This window comes from Eumetopias jubatus, unplaced genomic scaffold (genome assembly GCF_037043125.1).
Source record: "Eumetopias jubatus isolate StellerSeaLion01/CBP00866 unplaced genomic scaffold, mEumJub1_p1.0 scaffold_6, whole genome shotgun sequence".
NCBI lineage: Eukaryota > Metazoa > Chordata > Mammalia > Carnivora > Otariidae > Eumetopias > Eumetopias jubatus.
Window position 1 is genome coordinate 103,645,209 of NW_028274812.1, and position 25,553 is coordinate 103,670,761.

General features: G+C 44.2%; 1 protein-coding gene across 2 annotated transcripts in view; it reads left to right on the top strand.

Moving 5' to 3' along the window:
• The window catches only part of TNFRSF21 (TNF receptor superfamily member 21), a 67,491-nt gene that overhangs the window by 19,253 nt on the left and 22,685 nt on the right, over nt 1–25,553 (top strand). For both annotated transcript variants that reach the window (XM_028097749.2, XM_088023947.1), the window contains exons 2-3: nt 1,659–2,307; nt 3,846–4,340. In XM_028097749.2, coding sequence (XP_027953550.2) covers nt 1,659–2,307; nt 3,846–4,340 — 1,144 coding nt within the window. The remainder of the gene's footprint in view (nt 1–1,658; nt 2,308–3,845; nt 4,341–25,553) is intronic.

Here is a 25,553-nt window from a genome sequence, read left to right on the forward strand (position 1 = left end):
AGAAGAGGGTGGCTGGGCTCATTTTGCAAATAGAAGGACCAAGATAAGGGAAGAAAGCCAGAAAGTGAAAAGGGAAGATAGTGCAGAATTTACCATTATCAAGCAGGAGATTTCGTTTTCTTCGGTCCAAGATACCATTAAGTTCTTACTGAGAAAAATCCACTGCTAGCCCTTTTTTGTGTGTCTCACGTTAAGGAAAAGATGAATAGATTCTCACAAGCCAGAAATTTGTTTTTAGTATTGTTGTTTAACTGGAGGCAGCTCTAGGATAGGGTAAGGGGCTTTAAGGGAGATACTTTTGATTCAGATCGTTGAATTCTGAGGTGGAGGGGAACTGAATCTTGGGTTAACTTTCAAGGTGCTAAGGAGACAGGAACTCTGATCAATTTTTGAAGAAATTCTTATTTTATTCTCTTAGTTCCTGGTACTAATTTAGAAGGAACTTGCCCTGATGGGTATCTGGTAGTATGGGGCGGTCACTATTTTCTTGACACATAACCGTTCTCCATTTTGTAGAAGGCCGTGGAAACTTCCTCCTTGGAACCTCTCAATCTTCATTCATGCAGAAAAGCTCTCTCTCAGTATTCATTCTTAAACATTTTCCCCCTGCTCTCAAAAAGGACCTCAGGATTTACTACCACAAATATAATTTCCTTTCTCCCAAGTTTCCAGTCTGGAAGGTAGTATAAAATCCTTTCTAGCTGGGTGAAGTTTCTGTCCTATGAATTAAATTTACTTCTTTTGAGTCCCTGCTGGGCCCGGCTTTGTGCCCGGACTTCCTAGGTGTCTGCAGGTCCATGCTCCAGGGACCGTGGCCTTTAGAGGCTGAGTGAACAGGATGTACCTCTAAAAGCATCAACTCTGTTGTTTAAAGCAAATTAAGAATGCCAAGGGCCTGCCTCTGTCTTGCAAATAAAACAAAACAAAAACCAAAAGATGTTTGGCTTTTTGCATAGACAAAAGCTTTGAAAAACTCCAGCCTTATCAGTTAACTCCATGTGGGTAATCTGGTGCTCTAGCAGAAGCAGCTTGAACACATTCCATCCTATTTCTTAGCTTTGTCCTGGTGCTAAGAAATGGCAACTTAACATTGTGTCATGGGAAGGAAGACAGGCTATTCAGCAGGTTATTTTCTTCTTGCATTAGGATTTTTCACTTCTACACAGGATTTAAAAAATTTTTTTTTAAATTTGAGAAAAAAAAATTTTTTTAAGTAAGCTCTACGTCCAACATGGGGCTTGAATTCACGACCCTGAGATCAAGGGTCACATGCTCTACCAACTGATCCAGCCAGGTGCCTCTGTATAGCGTTTTGAAAATGAACAACAAAGTGCTTACATGTCCATATTCTCAATCGATTTTTATAATCGATTTGAGCAGTATCGTCAGCTTCATTTGATAGAAAAAAAGGAAGTTGAGGCAACGGTCATGAAACAAAACCAAAGCTTCGTAGCTAGTAGGTCAGGCCCCAGGATGGAATCGGAGTCTTTCTTTCTACCATGTCACTCTAGTAGTGTTAAGAGGATGCAGTACTGGTCAGATCTTTAATGGGAATGGTGGTGGTGGTGGTGGGATTGTTCCATCTTTTCTTCTCCTCTGTTCCTGTGTAACCCCTTCTTGGTTTTTGTTCCTTTTCCCTCCCCTTTTGTTTCTTTCAGCTCGGATTCCTTAGCACCACCACCGCTCAGCCAGAACCGAAGGCCCCAAATCTTGTTGGCAAATACCGCCATGTTGACCGTGCCACCGGCCAGGTGCTAACCTGTGACAAGTGTCCGGCAGGAACCTATGTGTCTGAGCACTGTACCAACACGAGCCTGCGTGTCTGTAGCAGTTGCCCTGTGGGAACCTTTACCAGGCATGAGAATGGCATAGAGAAATGCCATGACTGTAGTCAGCCATGCCCATGGCCAATGGTTGAGAAATTACCTTGTGCTGCCTTGACTGACCGAGAATGTGCTTGCCCACCTGGCATGTTCCAGTTTAATGGTACCTGTGCCCCCCATACGGTGTGTCCCGTGGGTTGGGGTGTGCGGAAGAAAGGGACAGAGACTGAGGATGTGCGGTGTAAGCAGTGTGCTCGGGGTACCTTCTCTGATGTGCCTTCTAGTGTGATGAAATGCAAAGCATACACAGACTGTCTGAGTCAGAACTTGGTGGTGATCAAGCCGGGGACCAAGGAAGCAGACAATGTCTGTGGCACACTTCCGTCCTCCAGCACGACCTCACCTGCCCCTGGCACAGCCATCTTTTCACACCCGGAGCACATGGAGTCCCATGAAGTCCTTTCCTCCACTTATGTTCCCAAAGGTAACTTAACCTCATGCGTTATTTATTTGAAAAAGTCTTTGAGCCCAGTGGAACTACCAAAAATGGGCTTGAACCAAGGATGTTTTCTCCGTTTTGTATATTCCAAAGTCACCCCTTGAAGAAGGGGCCTCCATTTTTGTGGCTAGTTTAATCTATCTTCTCTGGATGTATTAGAAACATTTAGACTCAGATTTTCCATTAGGGGGGATCAAATATCTAAAGAACTAGGTCGCATCAAGCTTAAAAAGAAAGACTGAGAGAAATAAGGACAGTGCATGGCCTTATATAAGTCACTTCCTCAAACTTGGTTTCAAACTTGTCAAATACATGAGTGATTTAGATGTTCAAGGTTCCTCCCAGATTCAAAGCTTTCCAACATGGAATCTATCCTGGATAGACACGGCCAGAAGGAAAGAAGGAAGGAAAAGAGGAGAAAATACCATGATGGCCTAGAAGGGAGGGATAAATATTGGAACCAAGGTGGGGCAAAAAAGGGAAAAGAAAGTTAGAACCTTTGGGAAACACACAAGTTTGTAGCCTGTTGAAGATAACTAGCGTTTCCATCTGGAAAATAGTAAGTTTAACTTTTTTGAATGATTTTAATTTTATGCCCTTCATCAAGTGTCCCAGTTGGCCTCAGGCAGAATACAAAATTTATTCTTTATTTTCAGATCCTTTTTGATTAATTTTCTTGAGGTGATAGCCACCTTGAGTTGTGCTTTCTAACATACTCTTCATGTGTGATTACATTGGACCTTCATGATAACTCTATAAGGAGGGCCTTACGACTGCCATTTTGAAATGGAGAAACAGGCTCAGAGAGCTCCAGTGGCCTGTCCAGGTTTTCTCAGGGACTGATGCAATCCAGGTCCTGATGCAATCCAGGTCCTGTCTCTTGGGACTTGAAATCCCTGGCTCTCACACTCCTTAGTGAAGAGTGCTGTGGAAGCTTCTTTGAAGGAAGTCCACTAAGCCGCCAGCCCAAAACTTCTCTCTTAATAATAGATCCTAAGAAAGTCCTGCCTTGTTTTATTCACTGATTCATCTCACCAAAGCTTTCACTGGTCAGATTTGGATTTGAGTTTGAACTTTTCTCCCTATCTTAGTCATATTCTCAATTTTACCATTGTATCTTGAAATGGCCAAAAGATGGGAGAGGAGGAATAAACGGATTAAATTTGAACTAGTTTTGTGAACAATCGACACAATTTTAAAAGTTGACTAGAACCCCAAACGTACCTGAGTCTGCTCTGTATGTGAAACATGTAGGGGAAGCTGCTGTGAGGCTCAGATGTTGGATCCCTGAGGATGCTGTTGGTTTTGCCATGAGGAAGTGAGTTTAGCTGTGAAGTTTAGTTTTTACCTTCCACAGAAAGGTGCTGTTAAGAGTCTTTACAAATATGTGCAGTATAATTTATTCTTAAGCTCCAAAGTCCATCTCTTCTTTTATTATCTGGCCTGGCTTGGAGATGAGCAGGAAGAGGAAGAATATGCAGATCCCCAAATATAGAAAAGCTCTCCCCCCTCCTTTTTTCTAGGCATGAACTCAACAGAATCCAACTCTTCTGCCTCTGTTAGACCAAAGGTACCGAGTGGCATCCAGGAAGGGACAGTCCCTGACAACACAAGCTCAACGAGGGGTGAGGAAGGCATGAACAAGACCCTCCCAAGCCTCCAGGTAGTCAACCACCAGCAAGGCCCCCACCACAGACACATCCTGAAGCTGCTGCCATCCATGGAGGCCACTGGGGGTGAGAAATCCAGCACGCCTATCAAAGGCCTCAAGAGGGGTCACCCCCGACAGAACTTACACAAGCATTTTGACATCAATGAACATTTGCCCTGGATGATTGTGCTTTTCCTGCTGCTGGTGCTTGTGGTGATAGTGGTATGCAGTATCCGGAAAAGCTCAAGGACTCTGAAAAAGGGGCCCCGGCAGGATCCCAGCGCCATTGTGGAAAAGGCAGGGCTGAAGAAATCCATGACCCCAACCCAGAACCGGGAGAAGTGGATCTACTACTGCAATGGCCACGGTGAGCCTTCTTTTCTCCTTGCTCACACATCCCCCTGCCTTTCCTTTCTCAGTCCTCACTGCCTGAAAGAGGGGGAAATGCAAAGTTTCTAGAAGCTCCTGTCTACCAAGTGCCATTTGGTCCAGTTGTGTTATGAAAAATGAGGTGGTCAGCATTGGATCTAATACATTCAGAGAGAATCACCACTCTGCCCTTTTCTCCGCTGGCACATTTTAAAGGAGAATGTTGACACACCAGAGACCTGAGAATGACCTTTAGGGACTTTGTTCAACCGTGTCATTTAACAAGCGAGGAGGTAGCATTCGGGGAGGTTTGGCTGTGTCCTTGACCCAGGCTGGTTGTTTGTTCAGGACAGACGGGACTGACTCTGTGTCTCCTCTGACCATTGACTACTGAAAATTAGAGGGCAAAAAATCCAACTTGTCTTAATTAAGTCTGTCTTTTTGACTCTGAACCTTGCTTATAGATTCCTATCACTTTCTCCCATGTGCTTTTCGGCTCCTTGTATTTTTAGGATCCCATTTCTATCAGGAGGATAAGAAGGTCTTTTAGATTTTAGACACCCAAAGCTTAATATACCGGTTATCATCTGAGGCTGGACCCTACATCTTCTACCTAGCAGCCAGCGTGTGTTGATACAGGCTAGAATATTTTAGTTTTTCCTTTTCTGAAGACAAACAATAGCTTACAGAACTTGTCTCTGCAGTGAAATTTGGTCTGAAGACTGCAGTTTTTAGCTTGTGGCAGTAACTTCCCTTTCTTTAAATCCTCAGTGAGATATCAGCCCAAAGTTTTGATAATCTCCTTTAGGTGTCTCCTTTTTAAAGATAAAGGCATGAGCCTAATTTTCTAAAAAAGTCATTTGACCTTTTTTTGCATTGAGTCTTAAAAATGTTTATACCCTTTGCCCCAGTAACTTAATTTTTGTGAATCTGTCATAAAGGTATAAATCAGAAATACTAAAAAAAAGACTTAAGCACTAAGGTCTTAAACTTTTAACTCAGCATTATGTGTAATAAATAAGAATTGGAAATAATCAAAGGTCCAGTTTTAGGGAAATGAAAAAGTAAATTATGGCATATCCATATAGTGGAATACTGTGTTGACATTGAAGATTTAATGGAGTTTTTTTTTTTTTTCCTTTTTACCCATGACATAGGAAAATATTAATACTAAGTTAAAGGAAAAACAACAAAACCAAACCAGGCTATGCACTTTATACAATATAATCCCAATTCTCAAAACTTTGGGAAAAAGACTGAAGAGAAGTATGCCAAAATAAAAATAATGTTTCTTCCAGTTTGGTGGGATGTGGTGGAATTTATGTATGTTTCTTTTTCTTCTTTATTAGGTTTCTATTCTTTCCCCCAAATTTTCTATAGTAAGCACATGCAATTTTTATAATCAGATATTTAAAGAAAGTAAAAAAAAAAACAAACAAAAAACCACCTCATTTTGCTTCCTTTTGCTAGTCTGTATGAATGATCAAAACAAGTGAAAATCAGACTGAAGCCAACATCCTACCTGGGATAGAGCCTGTATAGACCTGAATAAGACATCTCTTTGCCGGCAACCCAGCTGGGGAAGGAAGGCTTCAATTCTCCCCTCCTTTTTAATAAAACATATTTTTAGTTGGACGTCATTTCAGACTTCAGAAAAATTTGCAATAGTACAAAGAATACTAATGTACCTGTGACCAGATTGAACTATTGTTGACTTTTGCCCTTTTGCTCTATTATTTGCTCTTTTTACATAAAAATACATGCAGACTTTATATTATGACATATGTATAATATAGACTAGTTTATTACATATGATATGATGTTATATAGTATGTATAATATAATGTTCTTTTTTAAAGATATTATTTATTTATTTGAGAGAGAGCATGAGCAAAGGGAGGGGCAGAGGGAGAGGGAGAGGCAGACTCCTCGCTGAGCAGGGAGCCCGATGCAGGGCTCGATCCCAGGACCCAGGGATCATGACCTGAGCCAAAGTCAGACACTTAACCAACTGAGCTACCCGGGTGCCCCTAATGTTTTGTAATATACAATACATAGTGTATATATACAGACTGTCCCTGATTTAATGATAGTTCAACGTAAGATTTGTTTACATTACAATGATGCCGAAATGATATGCATTCAGTAGAAATCATACTTCAAATTATGAATTTTGATCTTTTCCTGGGCTAGTGATAAGCAGTATGATCCTCTTTCATGATGCTGGGCAACAGCAGCTCCCAATCAGCCACGCAATCACAAGGGTGAACAACCAGTACACTTATAACCATTATGTACCTGAATAACCATTCTGTTTTTCACTTTCGGTAGAGCATTCAATAAATTGCATGAGATATCCAACCCTTTATTTTAAAATACGCTTTGTGTTAGATGATTTTGCCCGATGTAGGCTAATAGGAGTGTTCTGAGCATGGTTAAAGTAGGCTAGGCTAAGGTGTGATGTTTGGTAGATGAGGTATATATTTTTTTTAATTGAGAATAATGGGTTAGATGTATTACATGCATTTACGACTTACTCTATTAAATGATATTTTCAGCCTGCACTGGATTTATCAGGGTGTTACCCATCATAAGTCACTATTGTACACATGTACAGTAATTTTTCTAAATCATTTCATGGCACTTTATGCCTAGATACTTCAGTATGTATTTCCTAACAATTAAGGACAGTCTCTTAAAAGAAAAAACGGTCATTTCAACCTCAATCAGTTTAACATGGATACGATATTTTAATTCATTGTCCATATTCCAGTGTTGCCAGTTGACCCAGTAAAGCCCTTGATTGATAGCATCCCTTCTTGCTCTGGTCTAGGATCAGCCTAGGGTCAGATATTTCACTGAATTGCCCTTTAAGTGGCCAGTCAGAACACTCGCTCTGATCTATTTAATTAGGAGAAAATTAGCAGAGAACATCCTGCTGGATTTGTAAATGTCTGGAACTGTCCTCCTACTTTATTAAGAAGTGACTCCATTTCTCTAGTGGTTGCACTTACGGATTAGATCTCAGATAGCTGTATTTCTAAATGCTCTTTTGCAGCCTACTTGTCAGAATTCTCTGAGAACACCGGGAGTTGTAGAAGTAAAACTGGGTCCAGCAGCAGAAAGCAGCCTAATGCAGTGAGTGACCTGAGACATTCTTATGACCACTGTCACCTTGTAAACTTCTGTGCCTGTGTCCTTGAAACAATATCTTGTTTCGTAAAAAGAAGTGCCAAATCGAACAGAGCCCGGCCATGCCTCCTGCGATAGCAGTACCTGGGCAGTATGCTTTTCCAGCTAAATCACAGTAGTCTCATTCAGGTGCAACCACCTCTTCCCATAGTTTAAACTTTCCCCCAGGTTTTTGCGTTGCTATGTTTATAGTGAAGGTGTTTTTTCTCCCCCCCCCCCCCCCGCTAAGGAAGGTCTCTTCTTTCCAAATTGCTATTCTCAAAGGTACAACCAGGTAAGATCCCATTACAAAGAGAGGTTCTGTTTCATAAAAACTGTCCCGGGGGCTCAGAGAAGCCCCTAGAAACACTACCTGTTTGATCTGATCGCAGTGAGTTCTGGGCAGCAGATGATCCTGTATAATAAGATCTTTCTGTGGTCCTCATCCATTTCCCACTGAATTGTTCATGAGGATGAGAGTGAGGATACAATCACCTAGCTCTGGGGCGTGCTCTATGAGAGGTCGTGTAGGACCTCCCTTACCTCTGCCTACCTTCAGCAGACCTGGCCATGACCCTGATGGCCTTATAGACCATCAGTGCTCTGAAGCTGGGCTATTAGTTCCCATCTTTGTCACCAACAAGAGCCTCTTCTCTGTTAGGCCCCACTCACCCCTCTCTACCTCCCATGGACTTAAGGTTTTTAAAGTTGAACTCTACAAAACTGCAATCCCACTTTTACGGAATGCTAGAGTTGGAAACACCAGATGAGACATTATGTGGCCAGGAGGATCGAAGAGCGAAGGTGCTGTGGTCCATTGTATTCTTCCTTCCTTTCTGCAGTCATAGCAATGTTACATCTAGCAGGTTGGGACTGTACTGTGGTTCCCTGTAATATGTCTCCTGCAGCAACAGAATTAGAAGTCCCTTCAGAATTTTTAGACACAAAAGTGTGTGAGAGTTTATTACCTGGTCCGAGTGTCATCAAGATGTAAGTCTATTGTTAATGCTCCATTTGCCATGTTTTTGTCACTTTTGAAAACCTTTAGTTCTTTCTGTAGTATAACCCCAACACAATGAGGCAAATGGTAGGTCCAAAATGGCTCATTTAAAGTTAAGAAGAGTGTGGGTCACATTAATTGGGAGGTTACACAGGAAACAGTAGTTTTTGTTTTGTTTGTTTGTCACAAAAGGCACAAAAGTAAAGATAGTGAAACCCGGTCTGTACCTAACCGGCCATACGTTGCAATGCGAGAGGCTCATATGATCTCAGAATAGTCGTGCCATTCACTTCCTGGTAACCATGGAAGGTCGAGAACTGTGGCCCAGTCCCCCTTGAGAACAGGGATGCTGAGGATGACCCTCAGAGAGCAGAGAGCTGCTGCTCTCTCTTCACCATTCCTTTATGGGCCATTTCTATTTACCTTTCCTTCTCTCTTCCCTCTTCTCTCTCCCTTCCCTACTTGTCTCTCTTTTCCTTCCTTTATTTCCCCTCCTCTTCAACTATTTGCAAAAGGTGTGAAGTTGGCTTCCCGGCCAACCTGTTGGCCTAGGGCTCTGGAGGGGAAGTTTGAAAAGCAGGTCGAAGAGTAGAAATCCCCTGGAAAATGCTTGTACAAATGAGAGGAAAATCCCGAGAGGAGGGCCCTGCAAGGTGATAAAAGGAGCAAGAAATGGACAGTATTTCTCCCTGGTCATTTTTCCTTTTTCTCTCAGGCTTCAGGCTATGATGATAAAATGAGAGAAACAGGAATTGGATTTATCTCGTTTACACTGAGCTTAGTTCCTGATTAGCACATTCTTAGTCCTGTGTCTTGGGGAGATAGTAAGCATTTGACAGGGGCAGCGATCCCTTCGGGGGTAGCTACTTCAAGCACATGACCTATAAGGACAGCAGCATCTCCTTTCAATGGATCGCAGAAGCGATAATGCAGCCAGGTGGCATACTCTTTCTCAAGCAGACTGTTTTGTAACCCCAGTAGCAAAAGGGTAAAGGACTCATTCTGTAGAACTAGGTTCTAAGATGCTCTTTCTTAATTCCTGTAGCTCTTATTGTCTGTCACTGTTTAATTGCTTGTGTGTATGTGGTTTGTCTCCCCACATTGCTTCTAAGTCCTTAGAGAGCAGACTCTGGGTTTTATTTGTGTGACCCCATGCCTGGTCAATAGCACGGGGTCCTGGGAGGGGTGGTCTGGAGCCCGGCTGGCCCATACGGTAGCCACCCGTGCTATGTAATTTAAAGGTAAAATGAACTAAAATAAAAAATTCAGTACCTCAGTTGTACCAGCCACAGTTCAAAGGCTCGACAACCACATGTGGCTACTAATTGCCATATTGGACAGGACGGATAGAAAACATTTCCATCATAGAAAGTTCTCCTGGATAACACTAGTTGAGAGCAACCATGAACTAATTCATCTACTTAATCCTTTTCAAGGTTGGATTGTTTTCAACCCACTGAACTATTGGATTTTTTTTCCTTTTGACTTATAATAATATTTGCTGTTAGGGATTAAGGTGGGTTCTTGACACGAAATTGCCATAGATACCAAGAATTCTTATTCAGAGCTAATGGACGCTTCCATGACAGCAGTGCTTTAAAATATGCAAAAAACAGCTACAAAAAACTGCTGATATTCCTCCACCTGCTTTGCTTCTTCAGAGTGGAACGCTTTCGCCCATGGACACTGGGAAGCTGGGTGATGGGAAGAGAGAGAAAACCGCTAACTCCTGAACGCTTCAATGCTTGTGTTTAAGCAGAACGGAAATGGCTTAGTCTGGTGGGGGGCCTTAAGCAGAGAAGCCTATGGGAGTCTTGTGGTTGGGTCAGAGGCGAGAGCAGCAGAGGTGGTGGAGACAAGGAGGCTTTGGGAGGAAAGCAGTATCACAAACTAGAAATGACAGCCGTAAAGCTGGGCTCTCAAATTCTAGATTTTCCATTCCCTGTCCATTTCAGTGAAGACCTTTTACTTCTCTGGGCCTCTGTTTATAAGGTTAGAAAAAAGGTGTTATCATATGTGCTTAAGAGCAGACTCTGGAATCTGGTTGCACTTACTAGCTATGTGATCAAGGTCCAGTTGGTTAACCACTTGGTGCGGTATGTTGCTGGCATCCAGCCAGTGGTCTGCAAAGTGCCAGTGGTGACGAGGGTGGTGGCGATGGTGGAGATGACTCATCGTCACCTCCGTCCTCTCTGGTAATCTCTCGGTTTCCTGATTCACTCACAGAAAGAATGACCCTGAAAAAGGCGAAAGTAGTCTCCTTTATAATGCATGCAGCTGCACTTAAGGAAGTAGTCTGGTTCTTCTTGGAGAGCTTCTTGAGTTCCAGCCACTAGTGTTCCGCCTTATATTTAGCAGTAACTGTTGCCCAGTCTGTGGACTACTGAAGGGATGAGTTATAAAACAGGACCATCAGATACCTGTGGGAGTGAGGAAAAGGTGGCAGTTATCTTGTAATTTGCTTACAAATTGCTCCATCCTTCCTCCGTCTCCTCCTGAAAAATACTAGTTTTTACCTCAAGACCTCAGCCGCGCACTTGCTACACCGTGTCTGTCAGGCGAACCAGAACCATAGAGGGAGAGAGAGTAGCTTGGGGTGCAATCTGCCCGCCTACCTTTCATCTGTTTGCTCGGGAAACCGGTATACTTTGAGTGGAGAGAGGGGCCAAGAGGGACAGTAGACAGACGCCACCAGCTGTAGACTCCAGCGCACCCCAGCTGTCCTCAGAGAGAACCCCAGAGAGTGAATGGTTGTGAATATCTTCTTAGTTCAGTGCCCGAATAGTGCTGTGGAGGAGAGTTGGAAGGAGGCACGCCGGATTGCTACACAGGGTAAGGATATCCCAGATGCAGTCCTTTTAACAAGTATGAGCTGGTTGAGCAGAGCCATGGGTTTATTCTTCAGAGTCTGGGTTGCAGCCCACAGGCGGAGCCGTGGCGGCAGAAATGACCTTGGCTTATGAGACCTGACGTCCGGATCTTGTTCTGCTAAGAGGCTGCATGACCCCCCGCAGAAGGCTACCTCTCTTTGAATCTCAACTTTGTTTGTAAAATGAGGAAACTTGAACCCCTTACCACAGGGACACCCGATTTCAATCTACGTGACCATTTTGCTGTAACCGAGCATACTGCCGCCCCGCCGATGTCTGTCCTGGGAAACACTGCCCTGATTGATCCTGCGGGGTGCTGGCGAGTGGAGTACAGGGGCTGCCAGGCAGAGATAAGAGGCCAGGCTTCACCCCACACGGATGCCGAGGAAGGGCTGTCTGTGTGCTCGCTGCCACACGGCAGAGCTTTCCCTCGTGCTTCCAGTAGAGTAAGGTCAGTGCAGCGAGAATTTCCAACTTAAGTCAGGACACTTGGGGGGCGGGGGAGGCCCAGGAGAACGTGCAGTAACTGCGCATGCTTTTAGGAAGAGTGTGAGACATTTCGGTAGCATGGTAGCAACTGAACAGCTATTAGAAACTGCTTTTAGGTCTTTCAGTCCCTTCAAGTGTGTCACCTCGATTGCAGTGGAGAAGCTGTGTCCAAGGCACTCATGCATTTCTGGATTTTTTATGCTGAGGGAGACCTTGGTCTCCTCCTATGGGCCAGGGAGCCCCAGTCACAACAGAGTTCCTGAGAACAGCTTTGCACTTGGTAAATGCTTTCCTGCTTTGGACAAGTTACTCCACTCGTATGGGCTGGCGGGAGGCCAGCAGCTCATATGCACCTGTCATGGGTGGGCAGCTCCTAGGATACATGTGTTTAGGCCGTACCTTCCTCTCAGTCTAACTATCAGTAAAGAAGTTCAGACTTTTGCTATACTGAAACTCTCTTTAACTTTCATGTATTCTTATTAGTTCTTGTTACCTCATTAGTGTGAGCGTTACTGTCCCCTATAAAGAAGTTCTTAGGGGCGCCTGGGTGGCTCAGTTGGTTAAGCATCTGCCATCAGCTCAGGTCATGATCCCAGGGTCCTGGGATCAAGCTCCGTATCGGGCTCCTTGCTCCGCAGGAAGCCTGCTTCTCCCTCTCCCTCTGCCTGCTGCTCCTCCTGCTTGTGCTCTCTCTCTCTCTCTCTGTGTCAAATAAATAATTTTTTTTTAAAGAAGTTCTTAAATTACACATTTACCACAGATCCATGTATCTTTGTAATTCGTTGGGTCTTTGTGCTTGAATTTTTATAAGATAATCTAACAGTAATCCTTGAGGCTGGGGGAAAAATGTTCCCCAAGAGTGGAAGGCTGGGGTTACAGAAAGAATTTATTTCACTGTCCACAGGATTTGTCTTTAGCCAGGACAGCCAAGAATTTCTTCAGGGAAAAATGCTATGAGGGATATCAGATTGGAGAGGAGCTATTCTCCCTTTTAGTTACACGTTTCTCCCTCTCTTTTTGGTCTTTTGCTGTATTACCTCCTGTTTGAGAGTTGTTGTCCAGATGTTGAATTATTTTCCTAAAGAGAAACTCAGTGGTCAATCTGCCTCATTCTTTGGCTGAAGTAGGGGACTGTGGGATCTGAAGTAAACTTTCCCTGTTTGTAGCCAGGTTCACCTTTAAGGAATCCCAAGGCAAAAAAAAAAAAAAAAAGAAAGAAAGAAAGAAAGAAAAGATTAGGAAATTTTAAACACGACTCATTATTAAACTGCTTAACTTCTGTTGTTTTTCATTTAATTATATGTATGTGAACACAAAGTTCAAGGTACTGTCCTAGGACTAGGCTTTAGTGACATAAAGCGTATTTGTTTTAGGTTTCTTTGGTGAGAGCTTCAAGTTGGAGATCATGGAGAATTGTGTGTGTGTGTGTGTTTTGTGTGTGTTTGTGTCTAATCCCCCATTTTACAGAAGCTGAAACTGAGTCCCAGGGAAGAACAGTGACTTGCCCAAGGTTACGTGGCCAGTAGGGTGAGAGAAGAGACTAGGGCTGAGTCTCCTGACTCCTGAGACAGTGCTTTTTATATTTCATGTTGCCTCTCCGTTCAGGGGACTACAGGGTACTGCTCAGAACCAGAGGCTGTTGTGGTTTGGAAGCTATTACTCCAGTTTCTCGAATGACAAAGTGAAGAGGCTGTTCACCTGTGAGGCTACTGAAGGCTGCCCCTGGGGGTGCAAAAGAACTTAGCCCTTCGGCCTCAGGGATTCAGGAGTGGATGAGGGAGAAAGAGATGAAGGCGTGTTTTGGAGGGGAACATCCTCTGGCTTGTTTCTCCCTGGATTGCCTTCATGGGAGTGGTGATGGTCCATAGGTGGTCATTTAGTGTCGGGGGGCGGAGATGGCCAAGCATCTTCATTGGATGATTTCAGACTGGGGGAGGTGAAGGAGCTGATGGCTGGAGATGAATTAGATCTTGGCGGCAGGTGAAAGTAAAGAAATGCTTAAAACTCACAATCTACATGGAACCTTCCCACCTTGACCTTGAAGAGGCAAAATCATCCCCTCTTCATTTATCCTTTCTTTACACCCTCTTAGCCTGTCTCTCAGGCACTTGATCACCTTTCTGGTTGCTCTTGACATTCTCTGACTTGAACTCAGTTTTACTTGAAGATGCCCTTGTCCAGGATTATTCTATAAGCAGATTGCTCCAAGGCAACCTGTGTAAGGCCTTATTATTGACACACTGGTGTGGGGGGAAAGAGAGAAGTAATACTTCATGGTTATTGAATGCTTAGTGTGTGCCAGGCACTATTCTGTGGGATTTATAAGTACTTTCTTATTTAATTCCTAGAACAACCTTCTAATGTCAGGATCATGCCCATTTTACATACTAAGAACATAGAGGTACAGAAGGGTTACATGACCTGACAAAGGTCATACCTCAAGTCTGTGGTGAGCCAGGACTAGCATTCAGGCGGTCGGCCTTGGATTCTGAGCTGGTAACTAGTGTGCAACACCGCAGCTCACTCGTGTCTCTCCATTGTTTGGAGGAAGGGTGGAGTGTGGGCAGACAGCTGAAACCTAGATTATCACAAATATATCGTTGTAACAGACTTTATTTCCATTTGTCTCCTTTTCTATGACTCCATGAAGGGGAGTAAGGGTTGGCGGAAGACATATTCAAAAGTTTTACATTCAAAGAAGCAAGCAAGGCTCAAGAAAGATGGGTTGGTAACACTGTGCATAGTCCCAGGAGGCAGCATGGTGCTGTGAGGGATGAGGGGCCGATGGGTCGGACTGACCTGGGTTTTGACTCTCAGCCCTCACTAGGCAACTGTGCCAAGCTACCGAACCTCTCCTCAGTTTTTCTATCTGGAATGTGGACATAACTCCCGTCTCATGGGATTGTTTCTGAGGACCGAATGAGATCATATGTAATATTGATCAGGCTGTGAGCTCTGCTTCTTTTTCTTTCTCTTTCCTCACGGGAAGGTCAGGAAGTTAAGCTGTACTCAGCATTCGTGGAGAGCTGAGGTCAGGGCAGAGGGACAGTTGTATCCGATCTACACAAGTAGAACTCCATTAAGGGTGAGACTTAATGAGTCATAGGCGCCAGGAGAAATGGCTGCAGAGAAAACATCTATACAAGAACACTGGCCATAACACGCCTCAAGGCCTGATTGAGCAGTACAAAAACAGCTTAAAAGGAACTGATGGTGTGGCATATGGCTCTGGTTCTCAGCATTCTCGAGGGTGAGACAAAGGACTTCTGCTCATCCAGCCTGCTCCCGCGGTGTGAGGAGCACTTCTGAGACAATAGTGCGGCCTGGGGCCATGGGAGGGGGGGAGCACCCCATGCCCAGGGGGCAGGTGCAGTGGGTCAGCGTTGGCTGTGAGGGAAGCTGTGCAAAGGGACGGAGCTTGTGGGGCCTGATGGTGCTCATGGGTATGATGAAGGTCTTGGATTCAAGATCTCTAACGTCTTCCATTCTAAAATCCAATCCTTCAGTGTTGCAGAAACTGAACGGTGAAGTTAAACACAATCCACAACCAAACCGCTTCTGTGTCTCAGGCTTGAAACCCCAAGATGAAGTTCAAGTGCAGACCAGCTGGCTTGGTGGTTAAACCTCGTATTTGCATTAACTTGATTGCGTAACTTTATTTGTATAAGACTGATATCCCAGTCTGTATGTAAAGACTTTTCTTGGGGGAAACAGTGCTGCTTCAGACCCGGGACATAATTTGCTTGTGTTCTTATTTAAAAAATTCAGACCCAGTCCTTGAACGAAGCTGCATTTTGGGCGTGGAGAGTTTCTGGTAATAGAGCTTTTGTTTCTTCCATCCTGTCCGCTATCCACAACCCACTGCTCAAGCGAAGCAATACATGACATCATCTCACGTTACCTAGCAAACACGCAAAACCTCTCCCTTCTCATCTGCCTTGTCTTTTGGTCTTAGTCAGGAACAGCATTCTTGGTTCTGGGTCCTTAGGAATCCCAACGAGAGGCTTAGGAGATGTGTTTCCTTTCTTCCCAAATTGTGGTTCCTCCTTTAGGATGGGTCAGGTGTGGGAGAATTGGTCTTTGTGGGGGTTGTGAAGGAAACTCTTAGATTCCCAGCTCTGCAGCCTTCCTCCTCTTTCCAGGGATGCAGTTCAAGTGGGATGGTATTTCTGGCATTAATCTTTCCTCAAGGTTGCAGTGACTGGTTAGGGGACAGATGTTGAGTAACCAGAAGCTGTGCCCCATATGTATTTGAACAGTATCAATATTCTCTTCCATCAGGTTTCAGGAATGACTTAAAACATTTCAACTGAATTATGAAAACTACTCTATGCAGTGTTCAAAGAAGAACAAATGTGTGTTAGGAATTTGATAATAAGTACTTCTCCACTCTTTTTTTTTTCCCTAAAGTGACACTGTGAGGTGTTTCTTAGTATTGACATAGGCAAGATCACGACATGATTCTGGGATGCAAAGAAGACCTGTTACACTGTGATTACGAAATCTATTTTTCTAACCTTATAAGAAAGGTCTCTGCTGCCATTAAGTCTTGTTTACTTTTCTTCAACAAAGACTTATCTCATGCTGACCGAGCGCCATATCCTGCCCTAAGTATTTTCAAAATATTAACCTGATTTCCATAACCCTGGGACGTAGGCCACTATTATCACCACTTTACAGATGGGGACACTGAGGCTGAGGGAGTAACTCGCTCCAGGTCACACAGCTAGGAAGTGGCAAAGCTGGGTTTTTAAAACTTGGGTACCAGTCTGACTCTAGATACTGCCCCGTGATTCTTACAGTCTGGATTTCCCATGAATCACCTGAGGCTGGAAATGTCTAGGTTTCTATGGTTGATTTTTTTTTTTTAATCATCCTCCATTAAGAAAATGTTATTTCCCTTAGCAAAGCCCAGCTTGTTCTAAAGTAAAACAACTACAAAATTATCATCAGTAAGGAGTTGTCCTTTGTAGAAGTCACACTGGTTTCCTCCTTTTTGCTTTTTTTCTTCGATTGCTTGAAAGGGGAAAATTCGAAAGCCAGATACCCAATGGGCTCAAGGCCCCAAGGGTTCTTGGAAAAAATAAAGGCTGTGACCGATAAGTCAGAGGTGCTTTGCTAATCAGAAGTCACGTCTGTTGAACTTGGGTTTTCTCAGCCCCAGACAGCGGACAGCTGCGAGCAGAGAAACATTCCTTCTTTGCCTGAAGCCTCCTTGACTAAAAATTCCAGACGGCCCAAATTTCCTATGGGAAGTAGACTGGAAGTGTAACCACCAGGAAGCTGGGCTGAAGGGAGCGGATTGTTTCACTGAAGAGGTTGCTGTGTCCTTTGCCCCATCCCTGGGGCTGCCCTACTGCAGTGATTTTCCAGCGGCTGCAAGAGGCTTCCCCCTGCCCCGGAACCCCTCACCCTACTGCCTTCACCTTTGCATCCAGCGATGCCACTTTCAGCAGACCGCACCTTTCTGTTTAACCGCTGAGGATGTCTGGGGATTATACAGCAGGCAGAACTGTTGCAGGAGAAAAGCCTCTTCTTATCACTGTAGCCTAAAAAGCATTATCTCATGCCCAAAGAGGCCAGAGAGGGGCTTTTGCCCTGGGGTGTCACAGGCGGCTGTCCACCCACCCCAGGCTCGCCCACTGATGACGTCTTCCTCTAGGCTTTAGGGTATAAAAGGTATTTATTTTTAAATGCGTATTTTATTTTGTAATTTACCTAACTAACAGCTTTTGAATTTAAGCTGTTTGGGATATTGAAAGACAAATCAGCGTTCTCCCCCTACGTAGGACTATAAAATACAAAAGGAAACAAACAAAATCCTTAAAAATGAGTGCCCTTGAATCAACCTGGTCAGGTGTTATGTAAGCAGATTTTGCCGAGGAGGAGGAATTTCTAGATTTCTGTTGATCGTTCTTCAGGAGTAACTGGTTGTTAACATTGCGGGGTATGCACAGAATTTGACACATTGTGTGTTGATGGTATGTCGACTTCTAAAACATAGGTGGGTTCAAGTTTACATGTTTAAAAAATAGTGACTCTTACTATGTCTTACCAAATCTAAGACACCACTGATGGTGACATATCATTTTCTTATATGCCACTAAGGAAGAAAACCCACCGTCACCAAACTGTGAAAAGGCGTTGATTCAAATACGGGTTCAGATGTCCTAGGACCCGTGAACTATGGCAGTATCTTAGCCACAATCTTGTGTCTTTTCCATAGGGTCTGACCACATGATTCTAACTGCACTGTTCAGTTTAGTTTCCTCTCCTTGGCCTCTTGGCAGCATTGAACACTCTTGATTTCCTTCTCCGCGAAACACTTCCTTACCTTGGCCTCCAGGACACTGTTCTCTGCTGGTCCTCCTCCCATCTCTCTGGCCATTCCTTTTTCATCTCCTTGGCTGGTTCCTCCTCTTTCACTTGACCTGTGAACAGTGGACAGCCCCAGGGCTTTTCTCCCTGCACATGCTCCCTCCTGTGGTGACCCAGACCTCTAAAGACCATCTATCTTTGCTGGTGATTCCCAAGTGCGTAGATCCAGCCTGGTTCTTGCACCTGAACACAACATGTGAATACCCTCTCCCTTGCGTGACTGACCCAGATGTCTAGATGCTCGACACCTAAGCTGTCTAAACCAAATCCCAAAGCACAACCCCACGTCAGTCACCCATTGCAGAAAGAGCCCCCTCCAGCCTTCCAGTTGCTTAGGCCAGAACATTAGAGAGTGCCTCCTTCCCTTCTCTTGCACCCCGTAGTTAGCAAACCCGGTAGCAGATCCCATCAGCTCTTCCTTCAGAATCTATACAGAAGTTGACCATTTCCTATCATTTCCACTATGGCCCCTCTGGCCCAAATGAAGTCAGTCCCCTCCCTTGGATAATGGCTGTGGGCTCTGACCAGTGGCTCCTCCTCTGCCTGTGACCTTTCCATATATTCCTGACACAGCAGCCAGAATGATCCCGCCCAAATGGAAGTCACATGGTGCCATTCAAGACTGAGACATTGAGACTTTTTTAATAGTCTCCAGGGACTTTTTGTTGCATGCAGAGTAGCAGCCTCAAGACCCAGTGCAATCCGTACTCGCCATTTGTCTCTCAGCCTGTGACCCCCGTCACCCTCCCCCTTTGCCCACTGGCTTCCACCACACCAGCCCCCCCTGCTCCTCCTTGTGCATGCCAGTGCCCTTCCATCCCCCAGACCTGCCGTTCCTTCTGCCTAGGAGTCCATTCCCTCACATACCTGCATGCCTTGCTGTCTTACTTCCTTTAGGTCTTGATTCAAATGTTAACCTCAGCAAGGTCACCTTTTAGCTTTGAGGACGAAGGCCCCATATCTAAAAATGACAGTCCTGCCCTCCCATCCCTGGTCCCTGCTTTATTTTCCTCTTCAGCAGGGCCTCACTATCTATCACTAAATATTTTATTACATCCCGTGTCCCCCAGGAGAATGCAGGCTTCACGAGGAAAGGCTTTGGTTTTGCTCTGTCCCGCCATGCCCCCAGAGCCTAGAATAGGGTCAGGGGATGGAGTCACTGCTCCATACATTTTTGTTGGATAAATAAATGAACAATTTCAGACACAGACTAAGACCAGGAGGAAGGAGGGATTTTTGGCTTTGTGCTTTTTGTTTTCCTCCATGGGATGAAATAAAAGGTTATTGGTTTTCCTTACCGCAGCAGTGGCATCTGGTTTTTCCATCTGGAAAATTGTCTACTGTTTTGATAGCACTTGTCATTGGTAAACAGTCCATCATTAGCTTGATGAGACCTTTGCACAGGTTTGTCAGTAGCTTAGGGAATTCATCTGAACTTATGATGATTGTCCATTGAACCTTCAATAAGATAGTGATTAATTCTGCTTCAGAAGTCACTTTTTGGGTTAAAATGAGGTCTAAGCAGTTCCTATAACATTTGTACTTCAACAAGGGAAGGGGTATTTTTAACTTGGGGCATTCTGGGCTCCCAAGCGCTGATAAAGCAGTTTCCTGTGTGATGTATTGGGAGTGATTCCTGTTGATAGCCCATTTTTAAATCATCCTATGATATAGTAGTTACTACAAAACACATGCACATGTTTCGAGTTTGTTGCTTTTAGAAGCACTTACTGTGTAATCGGGCCAGACAGACCTTGGTCTAGACAGTTGCTCTCTGCAGGGGCAGAACCCAGGAGACTTTTCTTCTGGTGCCTGACATGGACGTAGTGGACCACCCTGATGGAGAGGAGGGCACCGCCAGACAGAGAGGCTCTTGCACAAGAACGGGGTTCCTGTGCCAGGAAGCCCAGCTTCCACCCATCGGGGACCGCATGAGATTGATCTGGCATGGCTTCACGACAAGGGTGTGTTGGCATGTGGCCCCCCCCATGTTCTCAGTGGCAGCAGCCATAGAGATTAATGAGATGATAAAAGGTGTGTGTAGGGGATCAGGCAAGAGGGGAAGCTGACAAAAAAGGCTCTCATTCATTCATTCATCCATTTAAGATGATCATTGTATTCCTAGTATGTGCTAGGCTCTGGGAGGTGATGGAGATAATGATAGTCAAAGTCGACATGGGGCTTGGGCAGAAGGTGGTCAGAAAAGGCATGAGTGAGGACATGACCATTGTATAGGGAAGAACATCAATTCTAGGAAGGCTAAAGCCACGCTTGTATTCAGATTTCGAACTTGACATACATTGGATGTGCTGCCCCTGTACCTGCAGTTCAGAAGCCTGAGGTCACAGCATGTGCTAATAAAGAGCAATGTCTAGGGGACAGGAATTAGGGTGATGGTAGAAGGGAGAGAACCTTGAACTCATTGTCTCCTGTTTTTTGTGTGCCTCACAGGAGACTGCTTTGTGTAGAGAAACCAGTATGGGGATAACTGTGGAGTCATCTGTCCTGGGAGGAGGTTGTGTATTAATTGCCTCGATGGGAATTTTCTCATTATTTGTCCCTCTGTCTCTCTTTCTAGAAGAATAATGAGAACTGACATTACATTTCACAAGCATGGGAGATGGCTGTGGGAATGCTCGAATCTTTTAAATGATGAGAATTTGGTACCATTATATGGTGGTACCATAAGTTTGGTACCAAAGTCTATAACCTGCTCATGTCTCCCATGAACGTGTTCTGTGCGAAGCCGGGTGCAGATCATGAAATGGGGTGCTGTGTTGTGCATTACAAATGGCCTTTTTTTCCTCGGGCTCTGTCATCACTGTCCTTCATCACTCATCCAGCGAGGCTTTAATGTGGGTTCTTAAGGATGGCACCCATTTCAGGTATTTATCTCTAAAAGGAAAGAGCTCTAATACCTTCTCTGATGATAAAGGTCAATTCAGGTTTTTATGAAAAGACGTGGAACTCTTTTTTTTTTTTTTTGCATACTGGAGCTGACATTGAACTTAAAGAAATGAGCCTCAAATTAATGTTGTCACCCCGATAAGGTCTAATTCAGGATTTTAGAAAGCTCTAGAAAATGCCTTTTCATCCACAATAGCCCAGTCGATGGTCTCATGCCTCTGTTCTCACGTTCGCTCATGGGGGATCTGGGCAGTGTCAGCAGCGAGTACTGATGGGACGCCCTCCATGTCTTCTTCTTTGACATTTGCCTTTCTCTGAATGGGGCCCTTCAGGGTGGTGGTGCCCCTTTTGACATGTACTGGTGAGGTGCCGGAAAGCACAGGAAGCCAGGATTGTGGCGCTTGCCTTCATCATTCAGTACCTACAGTCCTGGCGCTAAAACCCATGTCTCTGCAAAACTCCCACCAACTTTTAGGTCCATTGCCCCGATGACTTGTCCGTGCAGAGATGGCGGGGATGGGGGACGCGAAACTGACGTGTGCTCAGGTTCTTGGCTTGCTGGTTTTACTACGTGATCCCATAAATCGCCTTACCTACCCTATGAGAGGAGAGGTGGTGTTGTCCTTTTATTGATGGGGACACTGAAATCGTAGAGGTGCTCGTTTTTCAAGGTCACACAACTGACAAATCATGGCATTTGAATCCATAGCTCATGATGGCCAAGTTCATGATCTTTCCACTACCTGCCCCTTACAATTCAAAAGCTCTGTCCTGGGGCCAGGGCCACCTTCTCGCACACAGCTCCTGGTGAGAACAGCGTCTGGTGGATAAGGGCTTGGTTGACTCCTGTGACGATTTCTTTAGAAGCTTCATTCTCAGAGCTCTAGGACCTGACATCACAGGAAAAGCAGAGTTAAGCTCCATACCCCTGTCAGCACTTTGGTGGGTTGAGGGATGTGTTGTTTGTTTTCAACCTACAAAAAAAGAGACTTGGCATCACTTTCAGCCAAAGGGGTCAGATCGATTCAACACATCTGTTTCCAGTCTCGATGAAAACTTGGAAATCTGATGTGACAGGGGATTGGGGCACTCTGTCAGCCAGAGAGTTGGTCTCCATTTCCCTAACCCTTATGTCACATTCATAACTGGGGCGGGAATTTGAATCATCTTGTGTGTGTGTGTGTGTGTGTGTGTGTGTGTGTGTGTGTGTGCGCGCGCGCGCGCGCGCGTCTGTGGAGGGGTGTTTAACAAAATGTTTTTCTAAATCTTTATTCCGTTTGGTAATTTAGCTATGGTCCCTTAAAATTGCAACAGTTTCAGGGGTTGGTGAACTATATAGCCTTGGGCCATCTCATGTTGCAGGAGAAATTGCATGAGACCTCCCTGTACTCAAAACCTAATATGTTTACTGTTGGTTGGCCTTTATAGAAAAAGTTTGTTGACCCCTCTCTCTCCCCCCACCCCCAAGGGTACCATACCGTAATTTTAAAGAAAAGAAATAAACTTTTTAGCCCCGGAGAAAACTTTCCCAGCATCTGCTTGGTCAGTAATAACAGGTCAGGAAGAAAGCATACACATCATATCCAACCCCGAGTGCATTCATAATTCCAGCATATAATAAAGCTCCTTACTACACCACGTTCCCTCCCTGTGAACTGCAACAGAGGTACCATTAACTAGCTAGCTGACCTTGAACCAATAATAAAGTAATAAGATAAAAGGAAGACCCATTTCCCCAGCATCCAGTTTAGCAAATAGAACCTGTGACTACCTTGGAGTCCCTTCTGTTTCTTTACCCAGGAACCTCCAGCTCCGGGCCCAGCCCCCAGGTAAAACTCTTTTAATCTAGTTTAATTATCTTCCTGCTTTGCTCTGTAATTGTATTCTTTTGTTTTGCCTAAAACTTCTTTTTCTGAATAAAGAACACTTTCAAAGTCCATCAAATTTTATGTTTCATTGGCATTACTTGATTTTCTTGGGGATAAATTCTTTCTGCATTAAAATTTTGTAAGGGTTCTCAGACCAGCAAACCCAGGAACCCGCAGTGACTGCTCAACAAATGCTCTTGAAATACCCTGCAAGCTTTTCTTTCCCCTTTGGTGAGGTGGGGACAAGGTGCAGCGCGCTCAGGGGCCCCTCCCCTGCTGCGGTGTTGGGACTCCTCGCCATGTTGGAAGGCTGCTGTCACCAGCCATTTTCTCTGGCATGTTTAGATTTATCACTGGGCCATGGGAGGGGGCTGCGCTCAAGAACACTGCTGACCCGGGGCAGCTCCCGCGCATTGACTCCACGTTTTCCTAGGAAAAAAAGTGAGATGAGACCTGATTTGTGGGCCTTAAATTTAGCTTCCAGTCAATGTTGGTTGAAGGAAAATCTCATTGTGTCTGTTCTTCGTGTTTTCCTTTTTTTCCTCTTTTTTCTTTATTTTGTGGCTGAAAATAAAGTATAAATACTGAGTTTTGGAAGAGGGAACTGTTGTTATGTTTGAGCCTTTTAAACTCTGTAATTACTCTATAAAGGCTGTGTATTTGCATCAGAAATGCATTTAGTCTTAAGTTTTAGTGTTCAGTATATGGAACATTTATAATGATGGGGTACTTCCAAAAATAAATCAACTCTATAGAAAATGTTAATCAGCTCATCCCCAGGGACCATAGTGAGTATGTCCATTGTACAAATGAGGAAATGGACATGACAGTTAGTGGTTTGCCCAAAGCCACACTGTCATCGGCATTATGAAGATTTAAGCAAAGGTCCCATGTACAAGAAAATGCAGTCATGTTTTCATGTAAGGCGCTGTGGGCCTTCGTCAAATTAACCTAAATTAAGATTCAGGGACTAACGTGCCTTTTGGTATTTGGAGGAACCTACCACATCAATCACAAAGAGCTGGTTTGCTCCTTAACGTTACCTGCAGGGTTTTAAATAGGACATGGAATTTTTTATTTTATTTTATTTTTTTTGAGTCTGTTGCTTGAAATCAAAAGCTCTGTATCTGGCTAAAACATTGCCCTAAAAATTGAAAAGCAACTGGTTCAAGTGTATTTCACACTGCCAGGGAAAATCATGTGAAAAGTGCAGTAATGCCTCATTCTGTGGCATTCTACTCTTAGAGTTGACAAGAAAGCAGCCTTCTACTAGGAACTTATTTTTCAAAAGCCATTTGTGGGTGGTTGATTCAGGATTTGTATGCACTCTTGCAGATCATCTGCCTCTACAGGTTGGCGTGGCAGAGTAAGGATTTATGTTGAGGAAACACCAAGTCCTCCATTTTCAAAGAAACTTCTGGAATTGGTATTGCGCTTTTCTTAGGCAAAAATCGAGAGCTAATTTTATAGATATTTTCCCCAACAACTGATGGGAGCACAAAAAGATTGTTTTCCCCTGGTTAACCTCTAGTTAATTGAAAAATACAATTCTCTGTAATAGGAAGCTTTTCTTTATTCTCTCCCTTTCTTTTCCTACTTCGCTTGGAAACTTGACTCCTTTTTTTTCTTTTTTCTTTTCTTTTCTTTTTTTTTTTTTTAGTTGTTAGTGTTTTAAAGACACTGTTAACTGTTACAACTCTGGTATCTGGGCATGTGGGTATGGCTTCATTCAAAGACATGGTATTGGCTGAGAGGACTCACCCCCCTGTGTGGTAAACTGCCAGATCCCATACCGTGAGGTTCGCTATGACCCCATGTAGCAGTTTGGACAAAGTCAGTATATAAATGCAGAGAGAAAGTGCTTTGAAGAGGAAGACACCAGAGCGTGCTGCTCAGGGAAAGCCACACCTCACAGAGGGTCGGTGCCAAGGGCTCATCTTGAGCTTGCAGCTTTGAGATTTGACTTCGCATTTCACCCTGCGCTCCTCAGATCTGCATACTGCAGACCCACACCGACCCAGTTTACAAGTGACTGAGAAGCCAGAATGACAATAGAATGCACTGTCCGGTGAGTTGGGTTCAGTTCCCACCCAGCTACCTTTGTGATACTGGGCAAATCATGATTTTTCTAGGTGTTATTGCCTTATCTGTGCAATTGGAATGTTAATGCTTTATAAAGATGTTCTAAGAGCCAACACCTTAACATAAAACCCGGGAGACTATAGTGATTATTATTATACTGTCATTTTGGTGGTTGTCTCCATTATAACTATACAGGTCAACTTACAAGACTGAGCAATAGACCAGAAAATTGCTTGTTGAGCATAGGATTAGAGCACCGGGAACCAGCAGTCCTTCAGGAGTGCCTCCCTGGGGCTGGAATGGCTGGGCAAACTGTCGGCTGACATAAAGGACACTATTGCTAGAATCTGAAGACGCTTTATCCAGACAGTGTTGGATCAACTCCACGGCAGTTTTAATCCGTAGTTTACTTTTTTCTTAATTTCATGAAGTCACCACTTTTTTGG